A 26,644-nucleotide genomic window follows, 5' to 3' on the forward strand; every position below is an offset into this window, starting at 1 on the left:
TACAGAATTATGAAATATGAAATATGCCTTATATTTGAGAAGTTCTATGTGGCAACTTTGATGTTTATTGTTTCTGGTTACCAAAGCAGATGCTGGTAGCTTGAAGAGTTTGGGAAGTTCAGAAGGGACAACGTGTGGCAATTCTCCAACTGAAGCCAAGGTGGTAGATGATGGATGCACCTCAAATTGCAAAGGTAATTGGATTTCTTTATGGAATGTGCCAGGTTTGGGTTTTGGGGAGAGGGGGGGTGGGGGGATTAAAAACCCCTTGGGACTAGGTGAGCCATTGGGGTTGTATCCATCAGCTCTTGATTGGCCAAAGAGAAAAAGGAAGTGGTGGCTGTACTGAGCAGGATATAATTTGAAGGCTAATTCTCGTAGCTCTTTAGGTATCAACGGTTTGGTGGTTGGAACATCTAGGTTCCATTTTTTGGCTGAAAGGGGAGAAACTCTCCCTTTCTCTTGCCTGAATTTAGGACAGAATACAGATGCTTCTTATCTAGAAATTTGTTCTTTAATTTATTTATGCTACTAATAATAGGATTCTCTGTCTAGATTTCATCATTTTGTGTACTTAAATATCCTCACAAAAATTCTTAAACTCTCTAAAATACCCCTATCTTTTAGTTAAATAATTTTAAATTTAAAAACAAAAACTGTTTAAAAGAGTAATTTACTATTTTTAAAAAAGTTCCTAAGTTTTAGGCTTTTTCCCTTTCTCTTCTCCAATCTGAATTACCTTTCTTTTATATTTATTTTTATAAATTTTACATTCAAAACTTCAAACTTTTATCAACTCTCATGTAGAGAAATATCTTAGAAATTAGGACACTATATCTATCTCACTTTTAAACATTATTCCATGTAAAAAAAACTCACATAGAGAAAGATCCTAAGAATTAGGACACTATCTCTATCCCACTTTTAAACATTATGACACTAAACCAAAATTAATATTGAAAAAGAGCCTCATCGCACGCGTGAAGCGTGTGTGATGAGGCTAGTTCTAAATATTTTTGCTATTGTATTTTGAGTTGGACTCCTATAATTTTCTTACAGAGAATCATTCTGCAGAACAAAATCAAAATGAGAAGCAGAATCTTGCTCCGGTTCCAAAAACTTTTTCTGTCTTTGAGATGCTTGACCATAAGGAGGTAGTATTCTACTAAATACTTTTGTGGATATCTATGACTTAGTTTTATTGCTTAATATGTTGAATCTTGATACTGAATTTTCATTTATAATTGTTTTCTATTTTTGAGATGTGCTTATCTTCATGTCAGGTTAATGTGGTCGAGGGATTGAAACATTTTGAATCGTTACTTGATGACTCGGAAGTTCCCAAACTTGTTTCTTTGGTTAATAATTTGAGGGCCGCAGGAAAAACAGGACAAAATCAAGGCAAGTTTGCTAAGTGCATTTTTTTTTCTGTACACTTGAAGAAGAAAGAAATTTTCATGTGGTTTCTTTCTCTAAAACTGTACCTGTGATTTTCAGATGATTCATTTGTTGCCATTAAAAATTTGGAACAAGTTTCACCATGTAGGCTTCAAAATTTTAAATAGACATAATCCATTTCCATGTATGTTTTAAAATCTAGGGAGATCCATTTCTGGACACATTGCTTGCAAAATGGATTCTGTAACATTTATGGATGACATCTGAGGTACAGAAAATTAAAATGACTTTCTGTGATAGCAGTGCAAGTGATCTCTGTATGAAATTGTGCAATTCCGTATGCCATGCTTTTTTCCTTGCATTCTTACTGGTTTGTTCAAATATAATCTGTGCCTGTTGTTTTTCTGGTTTCCCTAAAATATTACAAAAAGTTCATCAATTCCGAATTAAATGTAGACTACATGCGTATTATTTTTTATAAGAGACTGCATTTGAATGGAATGGAAAGTAACCTTGATTGGGAATTGAATGTAAATGACTTCTGTTATAAAAACATTGCCATTATGCCCTTTATTTTATTAAAAAAAGGGTTATAGACAATCATTAAAAAAAAAGAGGGGGGGGGGGGTATTATGAGGACTTCATTAAAACTTCATAAAAGCACATTCCATTCTCTGATTCTTCCCAATTTGGGAGGGATTAAAAAATGGGTTCAAGAGGGCTATTAAAGTCCTAAACGAGGGAATAAAAAAAATAATCTTTCATTTTTCCCCCATTCCATTTTCCCCTATTCCCCTCTCCCAAACAAGCTGTTAGTGTCAGCATTATATGATTTAACAAGTCTTGAATTTGTTCATTGCACACAATTACTCAACTGCACTGTGTACTCTACAATCAAGGGTTAATGTGCTTATCTGTGTTTGTCTATAACTCTCTCTCTGTCCATATATATATATGTGTGTGTGTGTGTGTTTGTGTGTGTGTATGTATGTATGTATGTATATATGAAATTATGAACAATTATATGATAATTCCAACATAATTTACAATTTTATCTTGAACAGTATTACAAAGTCATCATGTGATTGATGAAAATCTTTGACAGATTTAAACTCCATTAAATTACAAAACTTGAAGAACTAAATAAATCTATTAAACTAAAAAATTATAAAATTAATAAATGATGGGGGGGGATTGTGTTGATGTTTTGCGGGGACCATGAGATTGGTGGTATTTTGCATTGTAAGAAAGTTGTCCGAATCCAGAACAGTGATTTGCCTTTTGAGAAACTTTCTGAGTAAAAGGTTGACAGTGCTACTATTACAACTATTACCAGCACTGTTATTGTTATTTTTATTGCTATCTTTCTGTTGTTTGTGTACTTAACCTCTACTTCTTTCTAGAAAAAAAGAATGGGAAGGAAAAAAGCCTATTCTAATTTTGTATACATTATTGGACAAAATTGTTTTTTATGTGATTTGTATTTCATTATTTCTTGTTAGAAATTCGCTGCTAGCTTTTGTAGAAGCATTTTTAAATTTATAAAGATTTTCCTTTTATGTATATAAGTAATAACAATGGGTAGGATCTTTGTTTGTTGAGAAGCAGGTCAGACTTATGTGGCCTTAAAGAGGCCTATGAAGGGACATGGAAGAGAGATGATTCAGTTAGGCCTTCCAATTGCAGATGCACCTCCAGAAGAGGATAATGCAGTAGGAACCTCCAAAGGCATGTTCCATATTAAGAATATTTGTGTTGGATAGTCAAATTTTAAGAGCTCTGTTGGTTATCTTTTTACTTAGATATCATTTCTTGGATCTCTATAAATTTAACTTTGCAGATCGGGGAACAGAATCCATCCCTTCCTTGCTGCAAGATGTTATTGAACGCTTAGTAGGCATGCAGATTATGACTGTGAAGCCAGACTCTTGCATCATTGATTTTTATAATGAGGTTGATCATTAAGGTGTTTTCTTTTTTTAATTATAAGTGTGTAATGTGCCAACCAAGCCTAATTTTATGGTGATTACTTCTAGGGTGATCACTCACAGCCTCACATTTTCCCACATTGGTTTGGAAGGCTTGTTTGCGTCCTGTTCTTGACAGACTGTGACATGACCTTTGGAAAAAGTATTTCGATAGGACAACCTGGGGAGTTTAGAGGCTCTCTCAAGCTTTCTCTTACACCTGGGTAATCAATTTTAACCCTGAACTCTTTTCTTCTTGTTGCTTTATTTTTACTGGTTAAGAGGTTGCTACTTTAAGGGTATGTTTGGATGGATGGATAGAAGATGAAAGGTGAAGGGAAGGCTTGAGTTTTGAGGGAAGGGGCACCATTCAATAGCCTTCTTTTCAATTCCTTCAAATTTGGGGAATTTGAATGGAGGGGATATCAAGTTTAATAAAATTACTAATTAAAATTTCAACATCTAAATGACACTTATTTGTCATAGCACTCTATTGTTAATTTACAAGATGTCATTTCATCTAATTGACACTTATTTCCTCCTTATCATTTCATCTTATTTACACGATATCTTATCATTTCATCTCATTTTATCTATAATTTTTGTTTGTATTGTAAAATCAGGAGATTATAAGGAAGGATATTATATTGGTCCAGAAGCAGAAAAACCATTTTATGGTCCAGGCTGAGATTCATTGCGGACAGGCTGAGATCTGGAGGCAGATTACTGCTGCTGGAGACACTTGTACTGAAGGTATTTTCTTGCGCATGTACACATTTGCTATGTATCCTTCAGTTATTGCCCTGCCCAGCCCAACCCCCCCCCCCCCTCTCTCACCCACCGTATCTTTATAGTTTATGTTTCTCTTGCTTTGTTCTTGCTAACTTGCTGCTTGCCCTTATCAGTTATCTGTTAATATATATATTTTTTCTTCCAGTGACAGATTGTGTAAGTCAAGTTTTAGGACTTCATATTCTGGGTTGGTTGGGCCGGCTTGCTTTCCCTCCTCCTCGATGTTTATTAGTTCTTCCACCTCGGCCTCTCTCTTGTGGTAAATACAGATTACATTCCATTTGTTTGGTTTTTTTTCCCTCTTTCATCTTTGGTTGTGACTCTGATTCATATTTTTGGCAGGTGTTTTCCCTAATTTTGATTCCATATTTGTTCCTCGAGATAAAGATGTGTCTAATTGTGAAGGCTCTGCTGACCTGCATCATAGTCCTTCAATTGTTGAATTTGATGAGACGTCATCACAAACATCTTGTCGTGACGCTCAGTCTTCGAGTGAATTGTCAATCCCCAAGAGTCCTCCTGCTTTGCTAAAAGGTAGCGTAACAACTTTAAACGTGGATGTGCTTGAGCAGACAGTGTTGCATGTTCAAAATCAGCTTCTTACCCATCTTGAATCAATGAATCCGCTTCAACATGAGTCCATGATACAGGTGGTGGAATCTACTTTTATCGTTTTGGATCGTCTATTAACTTAAGAACTGCTGCCCTAGCACTCTGCGGTTTAGTATCTGCTTTTGTTGGCATGATTAATCCTTCTTGCAATACCTGATTGAGTGTAACTTATTAACATGTATAGAAGAAAAGTATATACTTGTTGAACTCACAGTTGGATTTTCCATTTAACAATCACTACCGTTGATTCACCAACAAATTGAGGCATGTAATGCAAATTCATATGAGATGGGTGATTATGCATGTAGTGATATTTTGTGATATAAATTTTCTCAGTATCCATGTATAATTTTATATTGCATGGTCCTTTGCTTATTTCATTGTTGGTGTTAATGTTATTAAATATAATGTGCCAAACATCCATCTGTAAGTGGGTCTTGCTTAGTTCCAACTACTTATACAGCACCTTGTCCTTAAACCAATACAGATAAAAATAAACTAAGAAACTTGAAAAGATATAGATCCAATGGCAGCATTTTAGGAGAGCAGCCTCTGTTCATTTTGTGTATCCTCCTTATAGAGCATTTTAAAATGCCATTCTTTCACATACTAGTTGATATCTGATTAATGGATTCTGGCTTTGAAACAGGGACAAGGAGCTTGTCATTTCCTTCAATGGGAGGATACTCAAGAAATTACCACAATTAATGATCTTGTAGATGAAAGCAAACATGGCATATCTGTAGATTCTACTTCAACAAGCCATGAGTTAGTCACTAAAATGGGTGATTTGAGTACTAATAATTGAAAGAGGAAGTTTGATTCACTAGAGATGGAAAATCCTCAACATCTCCCAACTTCTGTGGCTGTACATGAACATTTTGAGAAAGATCAAGAGCCTGTCATAGAGAGGAGTGAACATGATGAGACTTCAGAGAATTTAACATCTACAAAGTATATTGATCCATCACGAGTTGAGGACTCTTCAAATCTCCAAGACCTAGCTGTGCTGGAGGTTGAGTTGACTGTAAGTGAACCTTCTGCTCTTACTGTATCTTTGCATTCTTGTTGGCCTTTTGCCAATGGTGATTGGTACAGTTTTTGTGTCAATATGCTCTCATGACCTTCTGTCACCTATTTCATTTGTTAGTTTGTATCTATAATTATATACAGACACAGAAGACTAGGAAAAATTTGTTTTTTTGAAGCCCTAATGTAGAAGTCCTTATTTATAACATAAATTTTCCTCTATTGTTGCTCGGTTTAGTGATTTTTTTTTTAATAAGCTATAAATTTCATTGAAAAAAGCTAAAAGAAATTACAAAGAATGCAAAGCACACAGGCAGCGTGCTAAGAGGCAAACTGAAAAAAAATTAAATAACAAAGAAAGTATAAAAATCAAGCAGATCAGGCAGAGAGTTGAAAGTAAAAACAACTGAAGCATTTACGCATCCAAAAAAAGTCTGAAAGAAGAGAAGCTTCAACTCATTAATTGCTTAATTTTCATTTATTTTTCTGTTGCTTAATATCTAAGAATTGAGAGAATTTTCTGTTGAATGCTATGAAGCAATTTTCTGCTTTCATATGGGTGCTTTTTTTTATGACCATGGTAGGTGATGGAAACTTTGTTGGAGATGCTAAAGAATAATGGAAACACTCCTGATGTCTTTACTGTGATGCAAGTTATGAGGTAAATATTTGTTGACGAATAATTTCGAATTATTTCTTGCTTAAATGAGCTATGGACTACCATGGATGTGGCAAATACATGTATACATACATGATATATGTTTATTTGTACAGATGCATTCATTGATATTAAGATCATGACTGAAAAGTTCAATTCTTAGTGCATGTGTGCTTTTTCACTTGTGGTTCATACTTGCATTTTAAGTGAGAATAGCTTTGTCTCTTAGTTTAGTTGATCTGTTCTTCTCTGTGCAACACTGGCCTAAAAAGGAACAAAAAAAAAACAAAAAAAAAAACAAAAAAAAGGCGTGAAAAAGCCTTTGCACATAAATCATTTAGAGATGCAGCTGTCACAGATTCACTACTTTTATATAAGGTTTAGAATCTGTATCTACATGACCTTCCTGATCACTACTCAATATGGGCATCCTGGCCATGGAACATTTGGTGCAGAAGCCTACTTTTATCTGCAATCCATTTTGATGTTAATAATTTGCGAATCTCTTGTTGTGTGCGTTAGATAAATTTTGTAAAATGCAACAATTGATACTCCTGACTGGCAAATGCATATTTTTTGTTTGTGTGCCATTTGAGCTGGAGTGGGATGCGTGTGTGTGTGTGTGTTTTGATTATGTAAGGATGTTTCTAATCCATTTGAGTTTATTTTAATTGACCAACATATATGCTACACTTTCTTCTTCTTCGTTTTTTTTAAATTGAGAATCTAATATGCTACACTTCTATGATAACAAAACTAGAAGAAAAATAATTTTGGTTATAATTATCAAAAAAGAGTGTGTATCTGCATCTGTAAACTGCAACAAGTCATGCTCCTAAAGTGGCCAATACATATAAAAGATGTGTTTGTCTGATTTGGTTAAGCTAGAGCATTGCCAGTCCATTTGAGTCAAGGTAAATTGGTAAAAACATTATGTATGCTTCTCTTATAACAAACTGGAAGAAAATTAATTTTTGGTTATCGATGTGAAGGTGAACTTACATGTAAGCTAACTGCCCTGCTGATTGTCTCATGAAATTGGTATCTCTCAGCAGTAGCTGCTGCATGTTACTTAGAATTTTTTTAATAAAAAAAGAAAAGAAAAGGCAAAAACTGTATGGTCTGGTTGATGAGCTTAGAGCAGTTCTATAGATGAATATCTTTGGTTTTACAAATCCCACTTGCCCAGGCATATTCTTGGATGGGATGTGGTTTGCATTATGATACTTATCAAAAAATATATTGTTAAAGAGAAAAATAAAAACATAACTCAGGACCAGCAGCACTGCCAAGGAAGTTTGTCATGGCTAATAACATTTGCAATTCAGCCATCACTTTATAGGTCCTTTGCAGTGAGCCAAAAGCTTAATCTTTTCTTTGGTTGTATCTTCAGAAGTTCCACTGATCTATATCTTTGTAAGGTAGGCTTTTCTATTTTCTTCCATTCCTTGTAAACTCTGGTTAGGTCTGTCTGTGTCTGTTGACTCTGTTCTGGAATCTCTCTATTAACCTGATTTCTCTGGACATTACGTTCTATCCACCTTGCCATTTTCTATTTTGTGTGTATGTGTTCTGGAATACTTTCTCTATTTACTAGACGGTGCTCCTGATGTTATATTCTTTTATTTTGCCTTCATCCTATCTTTTTTTTTTTTTTTTTTTTTTTTTTTTTTTTTTTTTTGAGAAAGTTCATCTTATCTTGACCTTTCTTTTTGGCCATATCACTTTACATATTTCTGTATTGCCTTAAACTAACATTTATTTGTAGGTGCTATCTACATTCTGGGGACATCGATCGTGGCCTTAAAACTTTTGAAGACTACGTGAGTTCAGGGAAGCCGCCTATAGTGGAACTATATGTGGTGAGTTTTTAAACCAATACAATTTCTGCAATGTGCTAAGTCAGATATCTTTTCTTTCAGTAAATAATAACAATTCTTTTAAAAATTAATGAATAGATATACAGGAAAGAGTATACTACTTCCCAAGAAATTAGAATAAAATTTTAAGAGAGAATTGCAATTATGAATGAATATATTAATTCTTAATATCTGAATGCTGTTACCTTTGTTATATGATCTTGACAAAATTTTGGATTTACAGTTTTACATTGTTCTTGGTTTTAGACAACCCGATGAACATATCACTTTGCTGTTAATACTGCATTAAGTTATCAGGGTAATTTGTACTAATCAAAAAAGTTTATCGGAGTAATTGTGTAATGACCAGCTTTCTTAGAATAGAAATCATTTATTGTCATGTATGAGGGATTTTTTTTTTAGATCCAAAAAGTTAGTAATGACCTACATTGTTTCCAGCCCAACACAACCAGAAGTTGTAATGCTTCATAGCAGAAAGTGCAGCTAGCTATTTTTACAGTCAATAACAATATCCTAAGTTGTCAAATTCCAGTCCTTGGTCTTCTGGATGCATCCAAATGCCTGCAATTGCTACTATGTCTGGCCATGCTGGCCCTCATATAGTTAGATATCTCTTCATATATGAATTATGTGCATATTCATAACTGATTCCCATTATGTGCATATTCGTAACTGTGTCCATTTTTGTTCTGGGTTCAGGAACGTGAAATACCTGAAGATGATCCACGACTGTTGCTGGTTTCTAAGACTTACGACAACCTTCGCCAAAGATCTGGACCAGGACCTCGACGACCTTAGTTGGATGATAACAAAAGATTCCTTGGAGAGTCTTTGGCATGGATTTTTTGGTTATATTAGTCATGTTTTGATGCAAGAGATACAACTACAAGGATTTGTGCAGGCCTAATCCTCTGTTGTATCAAAGATCATGTAGAATTTATAATGGTCTCTGTATTGTTCTTAGCTTCATACACAGTTTTAATCAAGTTTTAGAATGAGAAACATGAGGAATAAGGACATTGTAGTATTTTGATATTTCTTCAAGTAAAGCATCAATGTGTTGGCTGCTTCTTAGTTCTTGGTTTCTTGCCCCTTTCCTTCCACTTTCTATTCTTGTATACAGCAATGAGTTGCAGGCATGTACTCATTCCATAAGGACCTAATTAAACACTGAACTAATAAATACAAATTGAGCTTCACTGTCCTATTGGTTATTTTTTTAGGTAAAACTACAATATGTATTGATTGAGTGAAAAAAGTGTCAACGTATCAACCATATTCATAAATCATATGATACATGTGTATTATATAAATCATATGTATTTGATTTGTAAATCACATGTATCATTCATAAAAAAAAAAAAATAATAATAATATAAGTCACATGTATTGGATAATACATAGATATATGTGCATTTAAATTGGATTTTTTGTTCAAATTTCTGCTTTTACTTAAGTGTAACAAGTTGTTGGACTTATTTTTTACTAAAAAATTATTGAGTTATTGGTTGAAGCCAATAAGATAACATGTTCATTCAGTGATATCACAATCTAGAAACAGGTACATTGGATATAAAATACTTCAATTACAAGTTCATTCAGTGACAAACAAAATAATAATTGTGTGGATACAACCCAGTAGTAAGTTCAAATACATAATAAAGAGAACCCCAATTGACATCTACAATGCCATTCCAAACTCGAGTATTTGCATGCCTAGCAAAAATTCAAATATTGTTGTTAGATACCAAAACCCAAAACATACGTACTAATCTATGCAACTTGGCTAATTGATACAATCATGGCATTTTATATAAAAGCATCACTTACCTAGTTTGGATTATTACTACTTGTCGAAGCCCCACGGGAAAGCGGACATCTTCTACGGTTATGCCCATGTTGATGACACAGTCCACAGCTCTGCTTTTGCTGAATCTCCCTCAAGTCAGAATCTGGCCTCCGGCTTCCCGGTTCTCGCCGGACCCCATCCATCTCATTTCGTATCCTAGACGCCACAGGTCGACCTTTGCCCCGCAACAGTTTTGGGTCAGGCACCCACTTTGGACCATCCACATCCCTCCACAATGAATCTGACTTTGGCACCACAAATGCATGTGAGTAGGTGTGAATGGCGTTCACCAAACTATAACATGGGTCAATATATGCAGTCGCATCTTGCCCCAAGTACTGAAGAGCTTTAATTGCATGTGAACAAGGGATCTTTCTCATTTGCCACTTTCCACAACCACATGTTCTGGCTTTTACATTTACTTCATAACTATGGTGTCCCCCTCCAGAGCTATAGATGTTGTATGAAGTAATTACTTGATATATACCATTCAGATTATTAAACGGATTTATGTGGTGTGAAATTGATTTTTGTAGGTTGTGTCCATAGATTTTTAAGGCATATTTAGTCCATACCTTGTCCTTTGAGAGATCATGAGTAATTTCTTTGTGTCGATCATGGAAATACGCAACAAGTTTGCAATGAGTGAATTCAACCATTGCAGCAATGGGTAGGCCACGGGCACCTTTGAGTACTCCATTGAAGCACTCCGAGACATTGGTTGTCATAGCCCCATAACGGTATCCACCATCATGTAGTTGGGTCCACTTGTCTAGATCCTCGTTCATTAGATATGTGTATGGCATGATGGATGAGTCGGGTTCACTTTCCTGCCGCTCGGTTCTCCGTTTCTTCCTAAGGGCCTCGATCTCAGCTTCCTTGATAGGTTGCATGTACAACTCAAATTTAGATTCCTGAGTAGCATACCCGCTTTCAAGGCTAATGACTTTAAAGTGGCGTCCTGAAAATGCGTATTGAAGTTGCTAGCAACATGTCGAAGGCAATATCTGTGAACTACTCGTTGTCGTCCATCATCATGTCTAGGCCAGTTTGCAATTGCACTTTGAATACCCTTATGTCGGTCAGAAATTATACAGATGTCCTTATCTGCTATCACATCCCCCAGTGCATTCCTGAGGCGTTCTAAAAACCACCCCCAACTAGACCCTGACTCTTTGTCCACAACGGCAAAGGCAAGAGGCAAAACCTTGTTGTTGGCATCGGTGGCCATTGCAATCAACAACACCCCTCGATATTTACCATACAAATGGGTCCCATCAATACTGATCACTGGCTTACAATGTCTGAATCCTGCAATGCATGGAGCGAAAGCCCAAAATATATAGCGCAATATTGTATCACCGAACTCGTCCCTGGGTATGGTGTGAAACCAGAAACGGGTGCCAGGTTCTTGATCCCAGTATGCAAACAATAACTTTCTCAACCTTTGGTAAGACTCTTCCCAATCCCCAAATATCTTTGCAATACCTCGTTGTTTCGCATCCCATATCTTATAGTAAGAAAGAATATGCCCATAATACTTCCCTTTAATGAAATGTCTGAGGTGATAAATTGTTGCCGTGTGTTTCTCTTTCAACAATGGAACAAATTCTTCTGCTAGAAAATTACAATCCATCATTCTACCATCAAGGGTCGTGGCAAGGGGCATACAATTATGAGGACCCCTATAAGATGTGACCATCCATAGTCCGAGTTCAGGCTTCACAACTGCCCCAACGTACCACATGCATGATTCATCGCTGCATTTCACAGACAGTCTACTTGTGGTCGACCTACTAGTCACAAAGTTTCTGTTATGCTTTGAGGCGTAAATTGTTAATGCACGTCTCACCGCATCTTTATTAGCAAAAATCAACCCTTTTGCAAAATTCATGTCTGCATTCCAAGAACCAAATGATTGCTGAACAACTTCAGGATCAACCATATTTTCCCAAGTATTTTCATAAAATGATGAGGCAGGAGGTTCATAAACGAGGGTCGTATTTGTAACATGCTAAACTCTAGCATTAGCGTCCTCATCATCTTCATCACATTCAGCCATATCATCAACATGAGGAATGTGAGTAATTTCATGGTCATCAAGACCCCTGTCAAAGTCACCATCGTCAATCCTCTCTTCATACTCATCTCTATCCTCACCATCTTCCCCAGAACAGTCTTCGTCTTCATCTTCATCTTCAACTACTGGAACTGTAGAGGATTCACCTCGATGTGTACAAAATTGATCTTCATATCTATTTCCAGGTTCACTCTCAATTGTTACTGGTGTCTCTTGAAAAGGGGGTGTATAGCCTCCCAATGTGGTGCATTGATCATCTAGGACTGCAAACTGTAGAGATGTAGTTGTTTGTACAATTTCGTCTTCTACGCCGACTTCTGCACGAGGCTCCAAAGTGACATATAACTCAAAATCTGCTGCTTGTTTCCATTTGTCCATCTTACTAAACATGAATTTCACATGTTTGTCCTCTGTTATCGCCATATATCTGTAATTAATGCATTGATTGAGGACTTCATATGGAGAACGGAAAGTAATATGTATGTCATGCAAAGCAGGGTTCACTTGCAACTCTTCCATAATTTTTACTTTCAGCTCATTCAGGGTCTTTAGCTTACGGCGTATCATCATATAGTAGCACTGGATACCCGGACCTTGAAATGAGGCTCCATCATAAGGGTTGGCATTGCTAAGGGGTCCACCGTAGTATATATTTATATAGATCATTGTCAACCTATAGATCATCAAGTGCAATTGTGTTAGTGACAAATTTATAACGCTCAATCAACATCAATCACAAAACTTTGCGTATGAAATGCCAACAATACTAACCTCAACCAAATTTGCATATACTCACCTTTAGTAATCTTACAAAAATAGTCATTACCAATTTCATATTCTTTAAAAATTCTAAATCATTCTAGGGGCATGACTTTCAAAACCCATTCAAATAAGTTATGATGAACAAAAATATTATATACCAACCAGTTATCCATTGAAATCTCTGTTACAAATCTTAAACAAATATATCTTGAAATAATTTATGGTAAAAAGACTACTATCTTAGGTATCAAACTCATAATCCATTTCATATCCATGAGAAAGACCTAAAAGTACTAAATATTCCTAACAATTGATCACAATATTTAGTACTAAATATTCCCAATAATTAATCACAATATTAATTTTTTTTTTTAACTTAGCATATTATCACAATATTTACACTAACAAACAAAACAAATATTCCCATATGTTGTAATAACATAATAATCACAATATTTGGTACTAAATATTCCCAATAATCACAATATTAACTTTCTTAAAAAAAAACTTAGCAAATAATTTAATCACAATATTCACACTAACAAAAAAAAAAAAAAAAAAAAAAAAATTTCCCCAATATGTTGTAATTTAATCAAAATAATTACACTAACAAAAAAAAATTCCCCAATATGTTGTAATTTAATCACAATTATTTACTAAATATTCCCAACAATTAATCATTAAATTACTACTCATTATAGATATTTTTTCTTAAGTAGATTTATGATCTTATATAAATGTCTCATAACATTAATTTTTTTTAAAAAAAAATAGCAAATAATCACAATATACTAACAAATAAATTAATCACACTATTTACACTAACAAATAAGAAAAAAAAAACATTTCCTAATATGTTCTAAATTTTTCTTTAAAAAAAACCTAGCAAATAATCACAATATACTAACAAATAAATTGATCACAATATTTACACTAACAAATAAGAAAAACAAAACTTTTCCTAATATGTTCTAAATTTTTCTTTAAAAAAAATCTAGCAAATAATCACAATATTGTAAAAATATTACCTGAGAATGTTGTGTGATGAGTGTTCTGTGAGTGTAAGGGTTTGAAGAGAAGAGCTGAATGTAGAGACTGAGTGTAGAGCTGAATGTAGAGCTGAATGTGTGATATGGAAGACATATTCACTTATGAGACCCCACGGCAAGAGGGACAGGTCCAGCTGGGACCCACAGACACGTGGAGGGCTGGGGACTGATGCTGCTGTGGGGGAACTGTGATGCCCACGTGAAGTTGCTGCTGTGGGATGGGAGTGCTGCTGTTGGATGGGAGTGCTGCTGTTTGATGGAACTGATGCTGGCAGCTTATAAAAGGAAATCGAGTCCAAAGGACTCGGTTCCTAAGCCTGAAAAACGAGTTCGTTGAACTCGGTTTCAAAGAGTAGAAACCGAGTCCAATGGACTCGGTTTCTAAGCGCAAAAAACGAGTCCTTTAAAGTCGGTTTCAAAGCCTAGAAACCAACTCAAATGAACTCGGTTTTAAAGCCTAGAAACCGACTCAAATGAACTCGGTTTTTCCCTGCACCTTCTGATCAACTTAGGAGTGGATTTATTTTACAATTGCAATCACATATTGAGATTCATTTTTTCTTGTTCTTATTCAGTGTTGGATACTCAGCACATGTATTCTATACAGTCAACAAATTAGGTATGTGTCAAATGAAATTTTGATGTGAATTCATTCAAAAGTTCTATATGAATAGAACTTTAGTCCATCAAGTTTATGGAATTTTGTTATCAGCTAGTATTCTTAGGCTTGTTGTTATGATTTATCATGTATCTCTAAATTCATTTGCTGCATTAGAATATAGAAAACTGGTTTGGAATTTTTATTTGTTGTAGAAGTTTCTGCAATATACTTTGCAATTTGACTTTTTTTACATGTCAAACTTGTAGTCTTGACTAAGAGCACCAGTGAAAGTTTATGGGCCTAAGGTAGCTCCATTTGTTAAGCCAATAACTATTGATGAGACAAAGGAAAATAGACTTTAAAATCATTGAACTGAAAAATAAGGTACCTACTTCTAGTTGTGTCCTTGTTTAGATTGTAAGTACATTAGTGTAGATGTGCAGAGTTTATGGTTTTTGATATATTACTAATTCTTGTGGTTGAATGCAGGTTTGTTCTGGTAATGACAATAACTTTGTTGTCATTAATCAAAAGGGAATTGATCCCCCATCACTGGACATTCTTGCGAGGGCAGGGGTAAGCTGTGCACCATTGTTGTCCTGTTTCTCACTTATTGATTTAGCTTTGTGTTTGTTTAATCTTTCAGTGTTTCCTGAATGGTCTCTATTTGTGTTTAAATGGATCCCATGCTACTAGTAACTTTGATCACTTTGTTGTCAAATTTAATCCTCAATCAATGTTAGTGAATAAAACATGGGGTGGAACTAATACTTGATGCCATACTACTTCCTTTGAGATGGGGAAACATACTGTGGGATTATAGGATTTTTGTTTACATGCCTAAGGTTTGATTAAACACCTGATGGAAGGAATTTTTTCAGTTGTTCAGATGCATTTATTTGCCAATTGAATTCTTACTACAATTTGTTCGCTGGGAATATGAGTAGGCCAGGTTACAACAAGATTGAGTCTTTCTTGGTTAGACATGCTTAGTAGGAGACTGTTCCTTCATGTTCTGCCACCCTTCACTGGAAACTTGCTGGTTATTCTTTGGATGCTGTATTGGTGTTTCATATTCCCATCCTAGAGATAGGAACATAAATTGAGAGATCAAATCGTCAACAAAAAGGAAAAATAGAGAGATCAGGAAAAAGAAATAGGATGCATCAGCAACTATTACAATCACTGAATTTTTTTTTTTTGTTTATTTATTGCTGAGTAATACAAAGGCCGAATTAGTTGTTCATTAGCTCCTGTATGTACTCTTTAACTTAAATTATTGTTTTGAGTCTTTAATATGGTTGGCTGTTGTAAGACTCAGCTTTAGACCATGCTCGCATCAGTGCTAGTTGTAATAATGGCTTGCTTTACTGGTGTATATTTTGGATGATGAAGTATGCTTGTCTTTTGTTCAGGGTGCTGGAGCTTTTGAAGTTGCTGCCAGACAATATCTAATAAACGAAGTAAAGAAGACTGTTCAAGGGGTAACAAAATGTCTCCCAAAATTTTCCCTGCACATAATTTTTTTTAAGCATTAGTTATCTCTCTGATCAGTTTCTTTAAGCATTACTTTGTTTCATGTCCATCAAAAACTCATCAACACTGCAGCACACAAGGAGATTCATTCATTTTATATTATTTGTGCATACAACACAGCAGAGCAAAAATAAAGAAATACTGAATCATGCAGCAACTAATAAGTTGAGGCATTTCAAGGATTTACTACTGCAACTTGTTCTAATTATACAATGCTTATACTTATGTTGACATTTAGGAGCAGAAGAGCTAATAATGTTATGCTTAAAAAATTCGCCCCTTCTGTGGTCAGGTATTTTTTTTTTTTTTAAATTTGATTTTAACCTTGAGGACAGAATAAATATGAAAGGACCAGAAATCACATTAAACCCAAATAATATAACAACAGAAAAATCAAATTTGTTAATATTCTAATTTTCAAAACAGTCCCAAGTTCATTGACATTGTTGTCAAACACGCTTATGTCAATCTGAGTTCTGTTGTTGTATTCTGCTTCGCCTGTGGGATGGGAGTGAGAATTGGACTGGTTTTTGCATACAAAGAAACCGAGTTCGAAGGACTCGGTTTCTAAGCCTGGAAAACGAGTACACTGTACTCGTTTTCCAGGATTAGAAGTCGAGTGTAGTCTACTCGTTTTCTAGGCTTAGAAGTCGACTTCTTTCAACTCGATTTCTCGCAATAATAAAATAAAAAAACCCAGGAAATCGTCCCTACTGAACTCGAGTTGTTATATTCCAAATTAGTTTCAAACGTTTCCTAACTAATGAAATAGTTTGGGTTTTGTAGTTATTTTCTGAAAAATCCCCAAACATGATATATACTCTAACATTGACAAAAAGAAAATTGTCTCGCGAGAGCTCTCCTTTTCTCTCTAGAGAGGAAGAGGCTGAACTAGCTAGGAGTAACAAAAAAGTTAAAGATGTCCATCATGCCAGCTTCAATGAAGACCAAGGCCATTCCTTGGGATCCCCCTTCGTGGGTAATGGGCAGGTTCCCCTCAAGGTTTCCTTCAAGGAGAAGCTTTTGGGTGATACCCCAGGGGCTTATAACTAGATGGAATCTGAACCTGAGATAGAACAGGAAACCTCCGTGCTCAAAGAAGGCTTCGCAGCGGAACAATCTTACTTATAGAACTACAAACCATTCTACAGATAACAGCATAAAGCTCTTGAAGAACAATCTTACTTATAGAACTACAAACATAAAAAAGGAAATTATTAATAAGTGAAATTGTGCAACTGACCTAACCTTCTTGCATACGACTTTTTTATATTGGATATCACTTCCGTTATTTGCTAGCCAACATGATTTGGGTGACTCTTTGCTAGCCAACAGTAGTTGGGTGAAAATTGACTGCAGAACAAACTTTACTTTTCCCTCCCCATCCTTCTCATCAATATGCAATATTTGCTATGCAACTACACTACCAACCAGTTCTACAATCACAGGAACATTATAAAGCACACCCTTAAGCATCTAGGAAGACAATAGCAAGTTGATCCAAGTAAATGATAGAGTTTACAAATCATCAACATGTGTGCATGCACAGAATATAAGCAAGCTTTAGCTCTACTACTAGGATTACCAAATCTTGTACTGCTCTGGCCATCTTGTACACTTCATATATCCATAATAGAAACACCCCGTGAGCCTCAAAACAGTCTGGTCAAAGGGAGAAATTTTGTGGACCACAGTAGAGGGGGAGAGAGGATCCTGATGAATTAATTTTCTATATTTTCACCTCCTTTCTTGTTTGTCATATAACCTCCTTGGAGAAAATTATAATCTACAAATTCAGTCATTAAAATTGGTTCTCAAGGTTCCACTGATATGTTTCTTCTTCTGCCTCTCGTAGCCATTCTCAGCCCATACCTCTCAAATATATCTGCCAAATCAACCGACCCTACTTCTCCCAATTTCTTTGCCACCTCCCCAAACATAACAAAATCCTCCTCACTTGAATAATAATGCAAAAACTTGTTGTAAGGCACCTCAAGCCCTTTCCTCGAACTCCTCTTTACATACTTTGTGGCTACTAAAGACTTTCCCACCGTAACCAAACCACCAACAAAAATAGTTTCAAAATTCACAAGTGGGTAAGTTCCCTTCCTACCTCTCTTCCCTAAATGCCCTTGCAATAACATTATATAGGTATGCATTGTAGGCTCACACCCTCTCTTTATCATCTCTCTAAACACTTGTGTTGCTTCACTTGCCCTTCTTAACTTCAAAAATCCTTTTATCAACCCATGGTACACACTGACATCCGGTTTCTCAATCTCTTCCACAACCCTATAAGCCTCTCTAACTCTCCCTCTCACCAAAAGCCCATAAATAAGTTATGCCAACATTAGATTATTGACCTGAATACCTCTCTCACGCATTTCTTCAAACATCATGCATGCTTGCGCATTCTTACCCCTTTTGCACATCCACTCAATCACAAGCCTATAAGTTGAAAGACCCAAATTGTCTATCCTCATCGTTCTCATCATCTGAAATAACTTTAATGCCTCATCATACCTATTAATCTTGAAATGGGTTTCCATCATTTTCTCAACCGCATCAATATCTGGCTGAAACCCTTCATCCACCATCAAGTTCCAAACCTTTGAAGCCTCAACTAAATCACCCACATCAAAAAAACCCTTTATCAAACACTTATATGTAACCCCACTTGGTTTTATTCATTCTCTCAACTTGGACACAACAAACTTGGCCTCCTCAACAAGTCCATTCCCACACAAAGTCTCAACCACCTTATTCAAATACTCATACCCACATGCATTCAGAGAGTGGAAAAACTCCACGCACTTTTGCAACGCCCTTGCTGCTGCCAAGGTGTTAAGCGCAATCCTAAAAGTCTTATCATTGACCAGATGACGCCGTCCCTTTTCATGGAGAAGCTCCCAAAAAAGCCCAATGTTGCGCGATTCTCCAATCACGTCAAGCAACTTGTTGAATGAGACAGAGGTGTGAGTGAAATGTGAAGTTGTGTTGGCTTCTGTGTATTGAAAGAAGCCGTAGACAGGTTGCCATGAGTAAGGGAACTTGTTGCGGACTCGGAGGAAGAACTCGTGGGTGAGGTGTTTGTCTTGGTCAAATTGTGACTAGCAAGCATGGAGCTTGGGGTGGAGTCTTGGGTCTAGGGAGTCTTGTTGCTGGTAGAGGATGGTGCAGACTCGGAGTAGGTGATCAGGGTTGGGTGGTGAAATGGTGGTAATGGGGTTGGAAGGTTGTGTGTGTGAGTAGAGTTGGTGCTTAAAAAAAAGGGTCCCAATGGACAACACAATGCCAATCAGCAGTCTAAGCTTCCAGTGAATTTTTAGACATGGAACACTTGGAAATGAAGAAAGCGACAGATGGAATAAGATTGAAAATAATATCGCATACAACTCTTTCACATTCAAGGCACTTCAATTTACACACTACTACTAATGACAAAGAGAATGAAAAAACCCATTAAAATTACCACCATAAGCAAAGTTTGGAAGCTTTAATTGATTTTCCCGCGGTTTCTGAGTAATTAAAAAAAGGAAACAAGTGAGAGAGATAGAGAAAGATTAGTACCTGGAAGATCAGCACAAACGAAAAGAGACAGAGCAGTAAGGTAAATTGTAAATTATGCCTCTAAAATTTGGATGTGTTTTTTACACCCTAAAATTTTAGAATTTGAATTTTACCTCTTGAAATTTGGAGATATTTAAATTTTACACTCTAACGTTTCAGAATTTGGATTTTACGCCATAAATTTTAGGAATGTTTGGATTTTACTCCCTAAAATTTGGAGGTGTTTAAATTTTACAACTAAAGTTTCAGAATTTTAGAGTGTAAAATTCAAACATTATCAAACTTTAAGGGGTAAAATCTAAATTCTAAAATAAAATTCAAACAACTCCAAATTTTAGAGGGTAAATTCCAAATTAAAAGTGTAAAATTCAAACACCCCCAAACTTTAAGCATATAATTTATCATTTGAAAAAAAAAATTATGTTATAAAATTTATAATAAATTTAATTTTTTCTAAAAGAAGTGTTTTGTTAAAATTTTATATTTTTTCATATGGGTTGGATTTGGAGTAGTAAAGAAGCAACCACTCTCGACCCATTCTGATTTGGATCTTTGAAGCTAACACCAACATACGCGCCCTTGGAACTAGGGCTTTGTGAGAAACCTGCTTGATTCACTCGCTTGATTCAATCCGAAATGGGTTTTATTTTACCCATTAAAATTGTGGGTCAGTTTGACATGCGGTGATTTTTTTTTTTTGACAAGTCAAGAATGAATTTGATCTATTTATCTATATAATTATATATGTAGGCATAAAAAAAAAAAAATTACTTATATTAAAAAGCTTTTGTTATTCTTTTTAGTTTGGGAGAAAATAAAGAATTGTTTGAAAGAAGATCCACAAAAAGTTTTATTTTTTGGCCTAATCAGAGAAATTCCAATATAAGTAAATATATCTTGTTAACTTGCACAATTTGCCCAACTCACTGAATTGAAATTGCCTACATTTTCAATTGATCCGTTAGTTATAGATTTTGGTGGGTTGACTACGGTTTGAACTTTTTTCAGCTCGCTTATTGTGGCTTGTTTAAACATTTTGAAGTGGAAGCAAAGGCTATGGAAGAAGCAATTGCTTTTGCTTGGGACATGGGATCTAGGATGCTATATTTGAGGGTGACTCCCAGGTGGATGTTAATGCCTTGATGGGCAATTAAGTTCCTCCCATTCAAATTGCTAATAACATTTCGGGCTGTGTCTCAGATTCACTAGTTTCGCTCTGTGTAGTTTCTACATGTTCCACGCATGGGGAATAAAGTATCTCATGCTTTAGCCTAACATGCTAGAGACATTCCTGAATTTATCACCTGGACAGGGGAAATTCCTTGTATTGTTGAGCACCTAGTGTATCAAGATGTACTTTTTTATTCTCGTTTGAATGAAATTGCGATTTTTACATTAAAAAAAAAGAGGATATTCGATATCTGTATCCCAATGTGCCCAAAAAAATGGATCATTTCAAAATACTAGTGCTTCTATACATTATACAGGATACAAGATCAGCATGTGTCATAGTCCACAGGAGCACTTACCGCGAGCTAAACTCCTAGAGAAAGGTGATAACATAGTCATTAAACCTGAACTAGACATGAACCTAATCTTAGAGTTGGGTTATTAGTTCTCTAGTTCAATCAATGGGTCACTGATTGAACCATAGGGTCAAATAAAAAGTACATAATTATATAGCTATAATAATAATTTTGATAAAACATAAAATAAAATAAATATAAGTTAAAAAATAGGCATATCCCAAAATAGCTAATTAAAATTAAGTTTAGAAGTTAGCCACCTAATCAAAATCATAATTTCACAAATGCAAATCAGTTTTGACTCCTTTTAAGTTAGTATTTCTAGCAAATTCACTCAATTGTCTCACTTTAAATAGCAAGGAAGTAGAAAAAGACACTATCATGGACCCTTGCATGTAATTTTTTTTCCTAACTACAAAATCTGCTTGACGAAAACAACCCATCTAGGTTGCAAAGGTTATAAAAACAATGTTGAAATTTAGTGGGTAAATCTGTTTGATGAAAACAACCCATCTAGGATGCACAGGTTACAAAACCAATGTTGGGATTTAGTTTTTTTTTTTTTTTTTGAGAAAGAAGTTAACTATTTTACTAATCAAAAATTGGCTAAATCAGCCTGAACACAATGGTGGATGTCTGATGGTACATCTTCCATCCAGACAGTTAAATCAACTTCCCTAACAGCCCTTCTAGCCAAAGCATGCGCTACACTATTCCCTTGGCGACGTACATGAGAAAAGCCAATAAATGAAAGAGTACTTGACAAAAGCTTAATGTCCTGAAGGATATGCCCGTGTAAAGCTAGAGACGGGTTTGGTTCATTTAGCTCCCTGCAAATCACTTCTGAGTCTCCCTCCAAGATTACTTTAGTAAAGCCAAGGTCCAGTGCAAAGTCCAGAGCTCTCCTCGCAGCCAATGCTTCAACTTGGGCCACCGTCGTTGGGAGTGTCAGCTGCTGTGCCATCGACGCCATAACAGCGCCGTCTTCATTCCTGATGACAATGCCAATACCAGCTCTTGCTTGCTGGGCAAATATTGCTCCGTCGTAGTTGATTTTGTAGAGGCCTTGGTCTGGTGGCTTCCATCTGACGTGATTCCTATGCTGAGGCGTTCCAACCGATTTATGGATGAGTTGGAACTCGTTCTTCCTGTCTTTGGATAAGGCGTGAATCTGCTCCAGAGGACATGCCGTTTCATTGAGTCGAACCTGGTTTCTTCTGTTCCACACAGCCCAACTCGTGAAGGCCAACAGCGCCACGTCCATCTCCTCTTCAAAGGCTCGTGTAAAGATTTCTTTTACACTTCTTCCTGACATCTCTGAGAGCCACCGCCATTAAGAATCTGCATTCCACATCACCTGCACATCAACACAAAAGAAAATAGCATGTGAACAAAACTCCTTCCCTGTTCTGCATATTTCACACCAACCCTCAGGGATGATCCGTCGACGGCATAAATTTGCTTTCACCGGTAGCGCTTCTCTACAGGCTCGCCAAATAAAGTTTTTGATCTTGCTTGGGACCTCCAATCTCGAGATTTTCTTCCACAAACCATCGGCTTGCTCTGTTCTCTGAGGTTGTGTAGAATTCTCAAAAAGAAACCTGTAGCCTGACTTGACCGAGTAGTTGCCGGATGGTGTAAAAGGCCAAATCAGCACATCCGATTGGTTTGTGGCACACAAGGGAATATTTTTGATGGTTTCAGCTTCTTGTTCATTGAAAACATGGTCAATGATCTCAGTTCTCCACATTTTTGTTACCGGATTTATAAGCACCTCCACATTCGAATTTTCCTGTCCATAAAGAACCGGTGTAGTAACCTTGGCTGAAGATTTTGATGGCAACCAATTGTCCCCCCAAATCCTTATCTTCTTCCCGTCTCCCACTCTCCAAATAGCCCCTTTTTGAATAACTTCCCTTCCTTTTAGAATACTTTTCCAAGCATAAGAAGCGGAAGGGGAGTCCTTGGCTTCTAGGATGGAACATCTTGGAAAGAACCTAGCCTTAAAGACTCGGTAAAATAGGGATTTATCATCATGGAGAAGGCGCCAAGCTAACTTGGCAAGCATCGCCTCGTTGAACATTGTCAAATCTTTAAAACCTACTCCCCCTTGATCTTTATGTAGGCACAAATCCTCCCATTTAATCCAATGTATCTTTCTCCTATCTCCCCTTTGCCCCCACCAAAACTTCCTGATGAGAGTCTCAATTTCGTGGCACAAAGTAATGGGTAGTTTAAAGCAACTCATCGTGTAGGTGGGGATAGCTTGGATAACTGATTCGATGAGTACTTCCCTTCCAGCTTGTGATAAAAGCTTACCCTCCCATCCTTGTAATCTCTTCCAAATCCTCTGCTTCAATTGGTCAAAACTAGCTCTTTTATTTCTCCCTACCAAGGCCGGCAATCCCAAGTAATCTTCATATTGCTTCAACTCATGAACCCCAAGAGTTTCCATTATTTGCCTTTGCGTGTCGGGAGGGGTAGACTTGCTAAAAAAGAGTGCAGTTTTGTCTCTATTCAATTTTTGCCCCAACACTTTTTCATAAGAGGAGAGAATATCCATCACCTTTTCACACTCCTGGGTGGTAGCCCTACAGAATAAGAGGCTATCGTCTGCAAAGAACAGGTGAGTTAATTTAGGGCCATTACGACAGATAGATACCCCCTGAATGTCACCCATATCTGTTGCTTGTTGAATCAATCGATGTAGTCCTTCCGAGCAGAGCAGAAATAAGTAGGGTGATAGGGGGTCACCTTGGCGAATACCCCTACTTGGCCTGATATCGCCACTAGGTTCTCCATTGATCAAGATTGAGTATGTGACTGAGGTGATACACTCCATGACCAAATCTATCCACTGATCATTAAACCCCATCTGAGCCATCACCGCCTTCAGGAAAGACCACTCCACTCGATCATATGCTTTGCTCATATCAAGTTTGAGCACCATGTACCCTGAACTTCCGGAGTTGTGATTTTTCATATAATGCAATGTTTCGAAGGCTACTAGGATATTATCTATGATCAAGCGCCCTTTGAGAAAAGCGCTTTGATGTTCTGAGATAATGTTGGGGAGGACTCTTTTCAACCTGTTGGCAAGAACTTTTGAAAAAATCTTGTAAAGCACGTTACACAAGCTAATAGGTCTAAACTGAGTAACATACTCTGGATTCTTAATTTTAGGAATTAAAGTGATGAAAGTATGGTTTAGAGAGTTAGGAAGGGAACCTGAATTCAAAAAACCAAGCACATCATGGATTACATCACCTCTTATCAACTCCCAAAAATTCTAATAAAATAGTGGCGGCATCCCGTCCGGTCCAGGTGCTTTAAGTGGTGCCATTTGCTTCAAAGCCAACTTAACTTCCCAAGGTTGAAAATTTTCAGACAAACTATCATTCATTTCAGCTGTAACTACCCGTGGAATGGAGTTTAAATCAGACACTTCGATTTCTGGATTGGTGGATGAGAATAGTTGCTGAAAATAGTTCATGAACATTCCGGACACTTCCTCTGGTTTTGTACACCAGATGTTTGACTGGTTTTTAATTCCTGTGATAAGATTCTTGCGCCTTCTTTGAGTTGCCCGACAATGGAAATATCGAGTGTTTCGATCACCATCTTTGATGTGCAAGGTGCGTGACCTCTGTCGCCACATTCGTTCCTCTTTACCCATTAAAGAATTGATCTCTTTCTTTAGCTCAATTAATTTGCTTGAATTTCCACCCTGGAGGACCACTTTTTCTGCCTTCATAAGTTCTCTTCTTTTTTTTTCCAATTGCTTTCTTACATTACCGAAGCTATCCTTGCTCCAATTTGTCAGTGCCGTCCCACATTTCTCAACCTTTCGAATCACCCTAGTGGTCCCTGCCTCTTCATAGTTAATTTGCCATACCCCTTCCACTGTTTCGCCACACCCCTTATCACCTAGCCATATTTCCTCGAATCGGAAGAGCTTTTTCCTCGGTGAGCAATCCAAGACCGACTGCTCAATCCAAAGAATTTTATGGTCTGAAGTTGTGCTGTCAATATGATGAACTTGAGTACCTGGGTGTTTGGAGAACCATTCATAAGACACCACAGCTCTATCTAGCCTCTCCCAAATCGAAATTCCGTTGTTGCAAAGTTTACTCCATGTAAAGGGAGAACCCTTGAAGCCAATGTCCATCAGTCCGCATTCATCTAGTGTGTCACGGAAGAGCTGCATCTGTCCTGGTGGTCTAGTCCGCCCCCCTAGCTTCTCACTCTGCTTTAGGATCTCATTGAAATCCCCGGCACACAGCCAAGGCAGTGAGTTTTGGCTATGAAGATTGCGGAGTAGCTCCCATGTTTCCTGCCGTTTGTGAGTTTCCGGTTCGCCGTAGAATTCGGTAAAACGCCATGCTTCCTCTGTGTCCTTGTTGATGATAACGTCTATATGATTCAAAGAAGAAGAAACAACATCAATTAACAAGTCATTCTTCCAATAAAGAGCCAAACCTCCACCTCTGTTAACCCTCTGAACAACAAATTTTTTGTCAAAACGGATCCGGTCTTTTACAAAATCAAGCCTAGCTTCATCTGCCAGTGTTTCGGCCAAGAACACGACAGTGGGAGCTTTTGCGGTCACTACCTCCGCAAGTTCTTGAACTGCCAGTTGGTTCCCGAGCCCCCTGCAGTTCCACACGATGCAACTCATTGCGCTTGGCGGGGCTGAAAATCAGCCTCCACCATAACCGGGTAATTTTCTGCAACTCCATAAGAGACCAAGATTTTCTTGCAAGGTGACTCACTGAGATCAATGGCCATGTCAATGGGGCGTTTAGAGCCAATCGGATCTTCTGTGGTGGCAGCATTACCAGAAAACTCACGGACCAATCGCTTCCATTTTGTCTGAGATGGTTTCTCCACGAACAGGGGAGCTTGGCTGTAATTAGTGACATCTTGGAGTGGACGTGCATGGGCCCTGTGACGTGGCATGTCTCTTTGTGGGGTCTCAGCATGCCCCTGGTTGAGTGCCAGCTTAGACTTAAGATTTTCAGAGTTGAAAGGCTGGGTGTGTACGTGAATAGCTGTAACATTTTCGGTATAACCCGAACTATTTTGCTGCTCGTAAATCCCCAGTTCTGCGTCAATATCATTTAATTGCTCCTCAAAATCAGTCCCCTGATTTCCGTGGACTTGGGCATCAGGAATGGAAGTTTCCGTTACTGACTCTTGATTATGGGGATTTGTATCTCTGATTTCCACAAAATCCGCTCCCCTGTCTGGTGTTTCCTTATCCGTATGGGCAGTGGGGTTTGACTTTTGGGATCGGTCCTGTCGCCATCGGAGTGGATTTCATCTCCCTCCGCCG

General features: G+C 37.0%; 4 protein-coding genes and 1 pseudogene across 5 annotated transcripts; 3 read left to right on the forward strand and 2 right to left on the reverse strand.

Annotated features, from left to right (window-relative positions):
* Positions 1-63: 63 nt before the first annotated feature.
* On the forward strand, positions 64-3,762 carry LOC126706455 (RNA demethylase ALKBH10B-like). Its single transcript, XM_050405935.1, has 6 exons — positions 64-194; positions 1,075-1,154; positions 1,284-1,401; positions 3,007-3,126; positions 3,239-3,351; positions 3,435-3,762. The coding sequence occupies exons 2-6, from the start codon at positions 1,137-1,139 to the stop codon at positions 3,591-3,593; spliced, it is 528 nt and encodes a 175-aa protein (XP_050261892.1). The 5' UTR covers positions 64-194; positions 1,075-1,136; the 3' UTR covers positions 3,594-3,762.
* A 1,635-nt stretch (positions 3,763-5,397) lies between these two features.
* LOC126706954 (pentatricopeptide repeat-containing protein At4g35850, mitochondrial-like) lies at positions 5,398-9,410 on the forward strand. Its single transcript, XM_050406545.1, has 4 exons — positions 5,398-5,796; positions 6,383-6,459; positions 8,225-8,318; positions 9,036-9,410. The coding sequence occupies exons 1-4, from the start codon at positions 5,602-5,604 to the stop codon at positions 9,132-9,134; spliced, it is 465 nt and encodes a 154-aa protein (XP_050262502.1). The 5' UTR covers positions 5,398-5,601; the 3' UTR covers positions 9,135-9,410.
* Positions 9,411-10,166: 756 nt separating this feature from the next.
* On the reverse strand, positions 10,167-12,130 carry LOC126705126 (uncharacterized). Its single transcript, XM_050404071.1, has 2 exons — positions 11,257-12,130; positions 10,167-11,146 (listed from the first exon to the last, which is right to left on the reverse strand). The coding sequence occupies exons 1-2, from the start codon at positions 12,128-12,130 to the stop codon at positions 10,167-10,169; spliced, it is 1,854 nt and encodes a 617-aa protein (XP_050260028.1).
* A 1,948-nt stretch (positions 12,131-14,078) lies between these two features.
* Positions 14,079-16,479, forward strand: LOC126706043 (T-complex protein 1 subunit zeta 1-like). Of its 2 annotated transcripts, XR_007648499.1 has the most exons (4): positions 14,079-14,695; positions 14,944-15,061; positions 15,167-15,253; positions 16,093-16,479. XR_007648499.1 is itself a non-coding variant. In XM_050405304.1 (3 exons), the coding sequence occupies exons 1-3, from the start codon at positions 15,014-15,016 to the stop codon at positions 16,213-16,215; spliced, it is 258 nt and encodes an 85-aa protein (XP_050261261.1). In that variant the 5' UTR covers positions 14,869-15,013; the 3' UTR covers positions 16,216-16,479. The 2 variants fall into 2 exon arrangements, 1 of the variants encoding a protein (XP_050261261.1); XM_050405304.1 differs by lacking the exon at positions 14,079-14,695 and having other exon boundaries at positions 14,869-15,061.
* A 1,479-nt stretch (positions 16,480-17,958) lies between these two features.
* Positions 17,959-22,624, reverse strand: LOC126705127 (putative pentatricopeptide repeat-containing protein At1g26500; annotated as a pseudogene).
* Positions 22,625-26,644: the final 4,020 nt, after the last annotated feature.

This window comes from Quercus robur, chromosome 11 (genome assembly GCF_932294415.1).
Source record: "Quercus robur chromosome 11, dhQueRobu3.1, whole genome shotgun sequence".
NCBI classification, from domain to species: Eukaryota; Viridiplantae; Streptophyta; class Magnoliopsida; order Fagales; family Fagaceae; genus Quercus; species Quercus robur.

Coding starts and splice junctions, on each gene's coding strand:
- LOC126706043 (XM_050405304.1), top strand. CDS start 15,014: ATGAGACAAAGGAAAATAGACTTTAAAATCATTGAACTGAAAAATAAG. Junction 15,062..15,166: donor TCATTGAACTGAAAAATAAG/GTACCTACTTCT, acceptor GGTTGAATGCAG/GTTTGTTCTGGTAATGACAA. Junction 15,254..16,092: donor ACATTCTTGCGAGGGCAGGG/GTAAGCTGTGCA, acceptor TCTTTTGTTCAG/GGTGCTGGAGCTTTTGAAGT.
- LOC126706455 (XM_050405935.1), top strand. Junction 1,402..3,006: donor AAAAACAGGACAAAATCAAG/GCAAGTTTGCTA, acceptor GTTGAGAAGCAG/GTCAGACTTATGTGGCCTTA. Junction 3,352..3,434: donor TCATTGATTTTTATAATGAG/GTTGATCATTAA, acceptor GATTACTTCTAG/GGTGATCACTCACAGCCTCA.
- LOC126706954 (XM_050406545.1), top strand. CDS start 5,602: ATGGAAAATCCTCAACATCTCCCAACTTCTGTGGCTGTACATGAACAT. Junction 5,797..6,382: donor TGCTGGAGGTTGAGTTGACT/GTAAGTGAACCT, acceptor TGACCATGGTAG/GTGATGGAAACTTTGTTGGA. Junction 8,319..9,035: donor CTATAGTGGAACTATATGTG/GTGAGTTTTTAA, acceptor TTCTGGGTTCAG/GAACGTGAAATACCTGAAGA.
- LOC126705126 (XM_050404071.1), bottom strand. CDS start 12,130: ATGGTTGATCCTGAAGTTGTTCAGCAATCATTTGGTTCTTGGAATGCA. Junction 11,147..11,256: donor AATTTCTGACCGACATAAGG/GTATTCAAAGTG, acceptor ACGCATTTTCAG/GACGCCACTTTAAAGTCATT.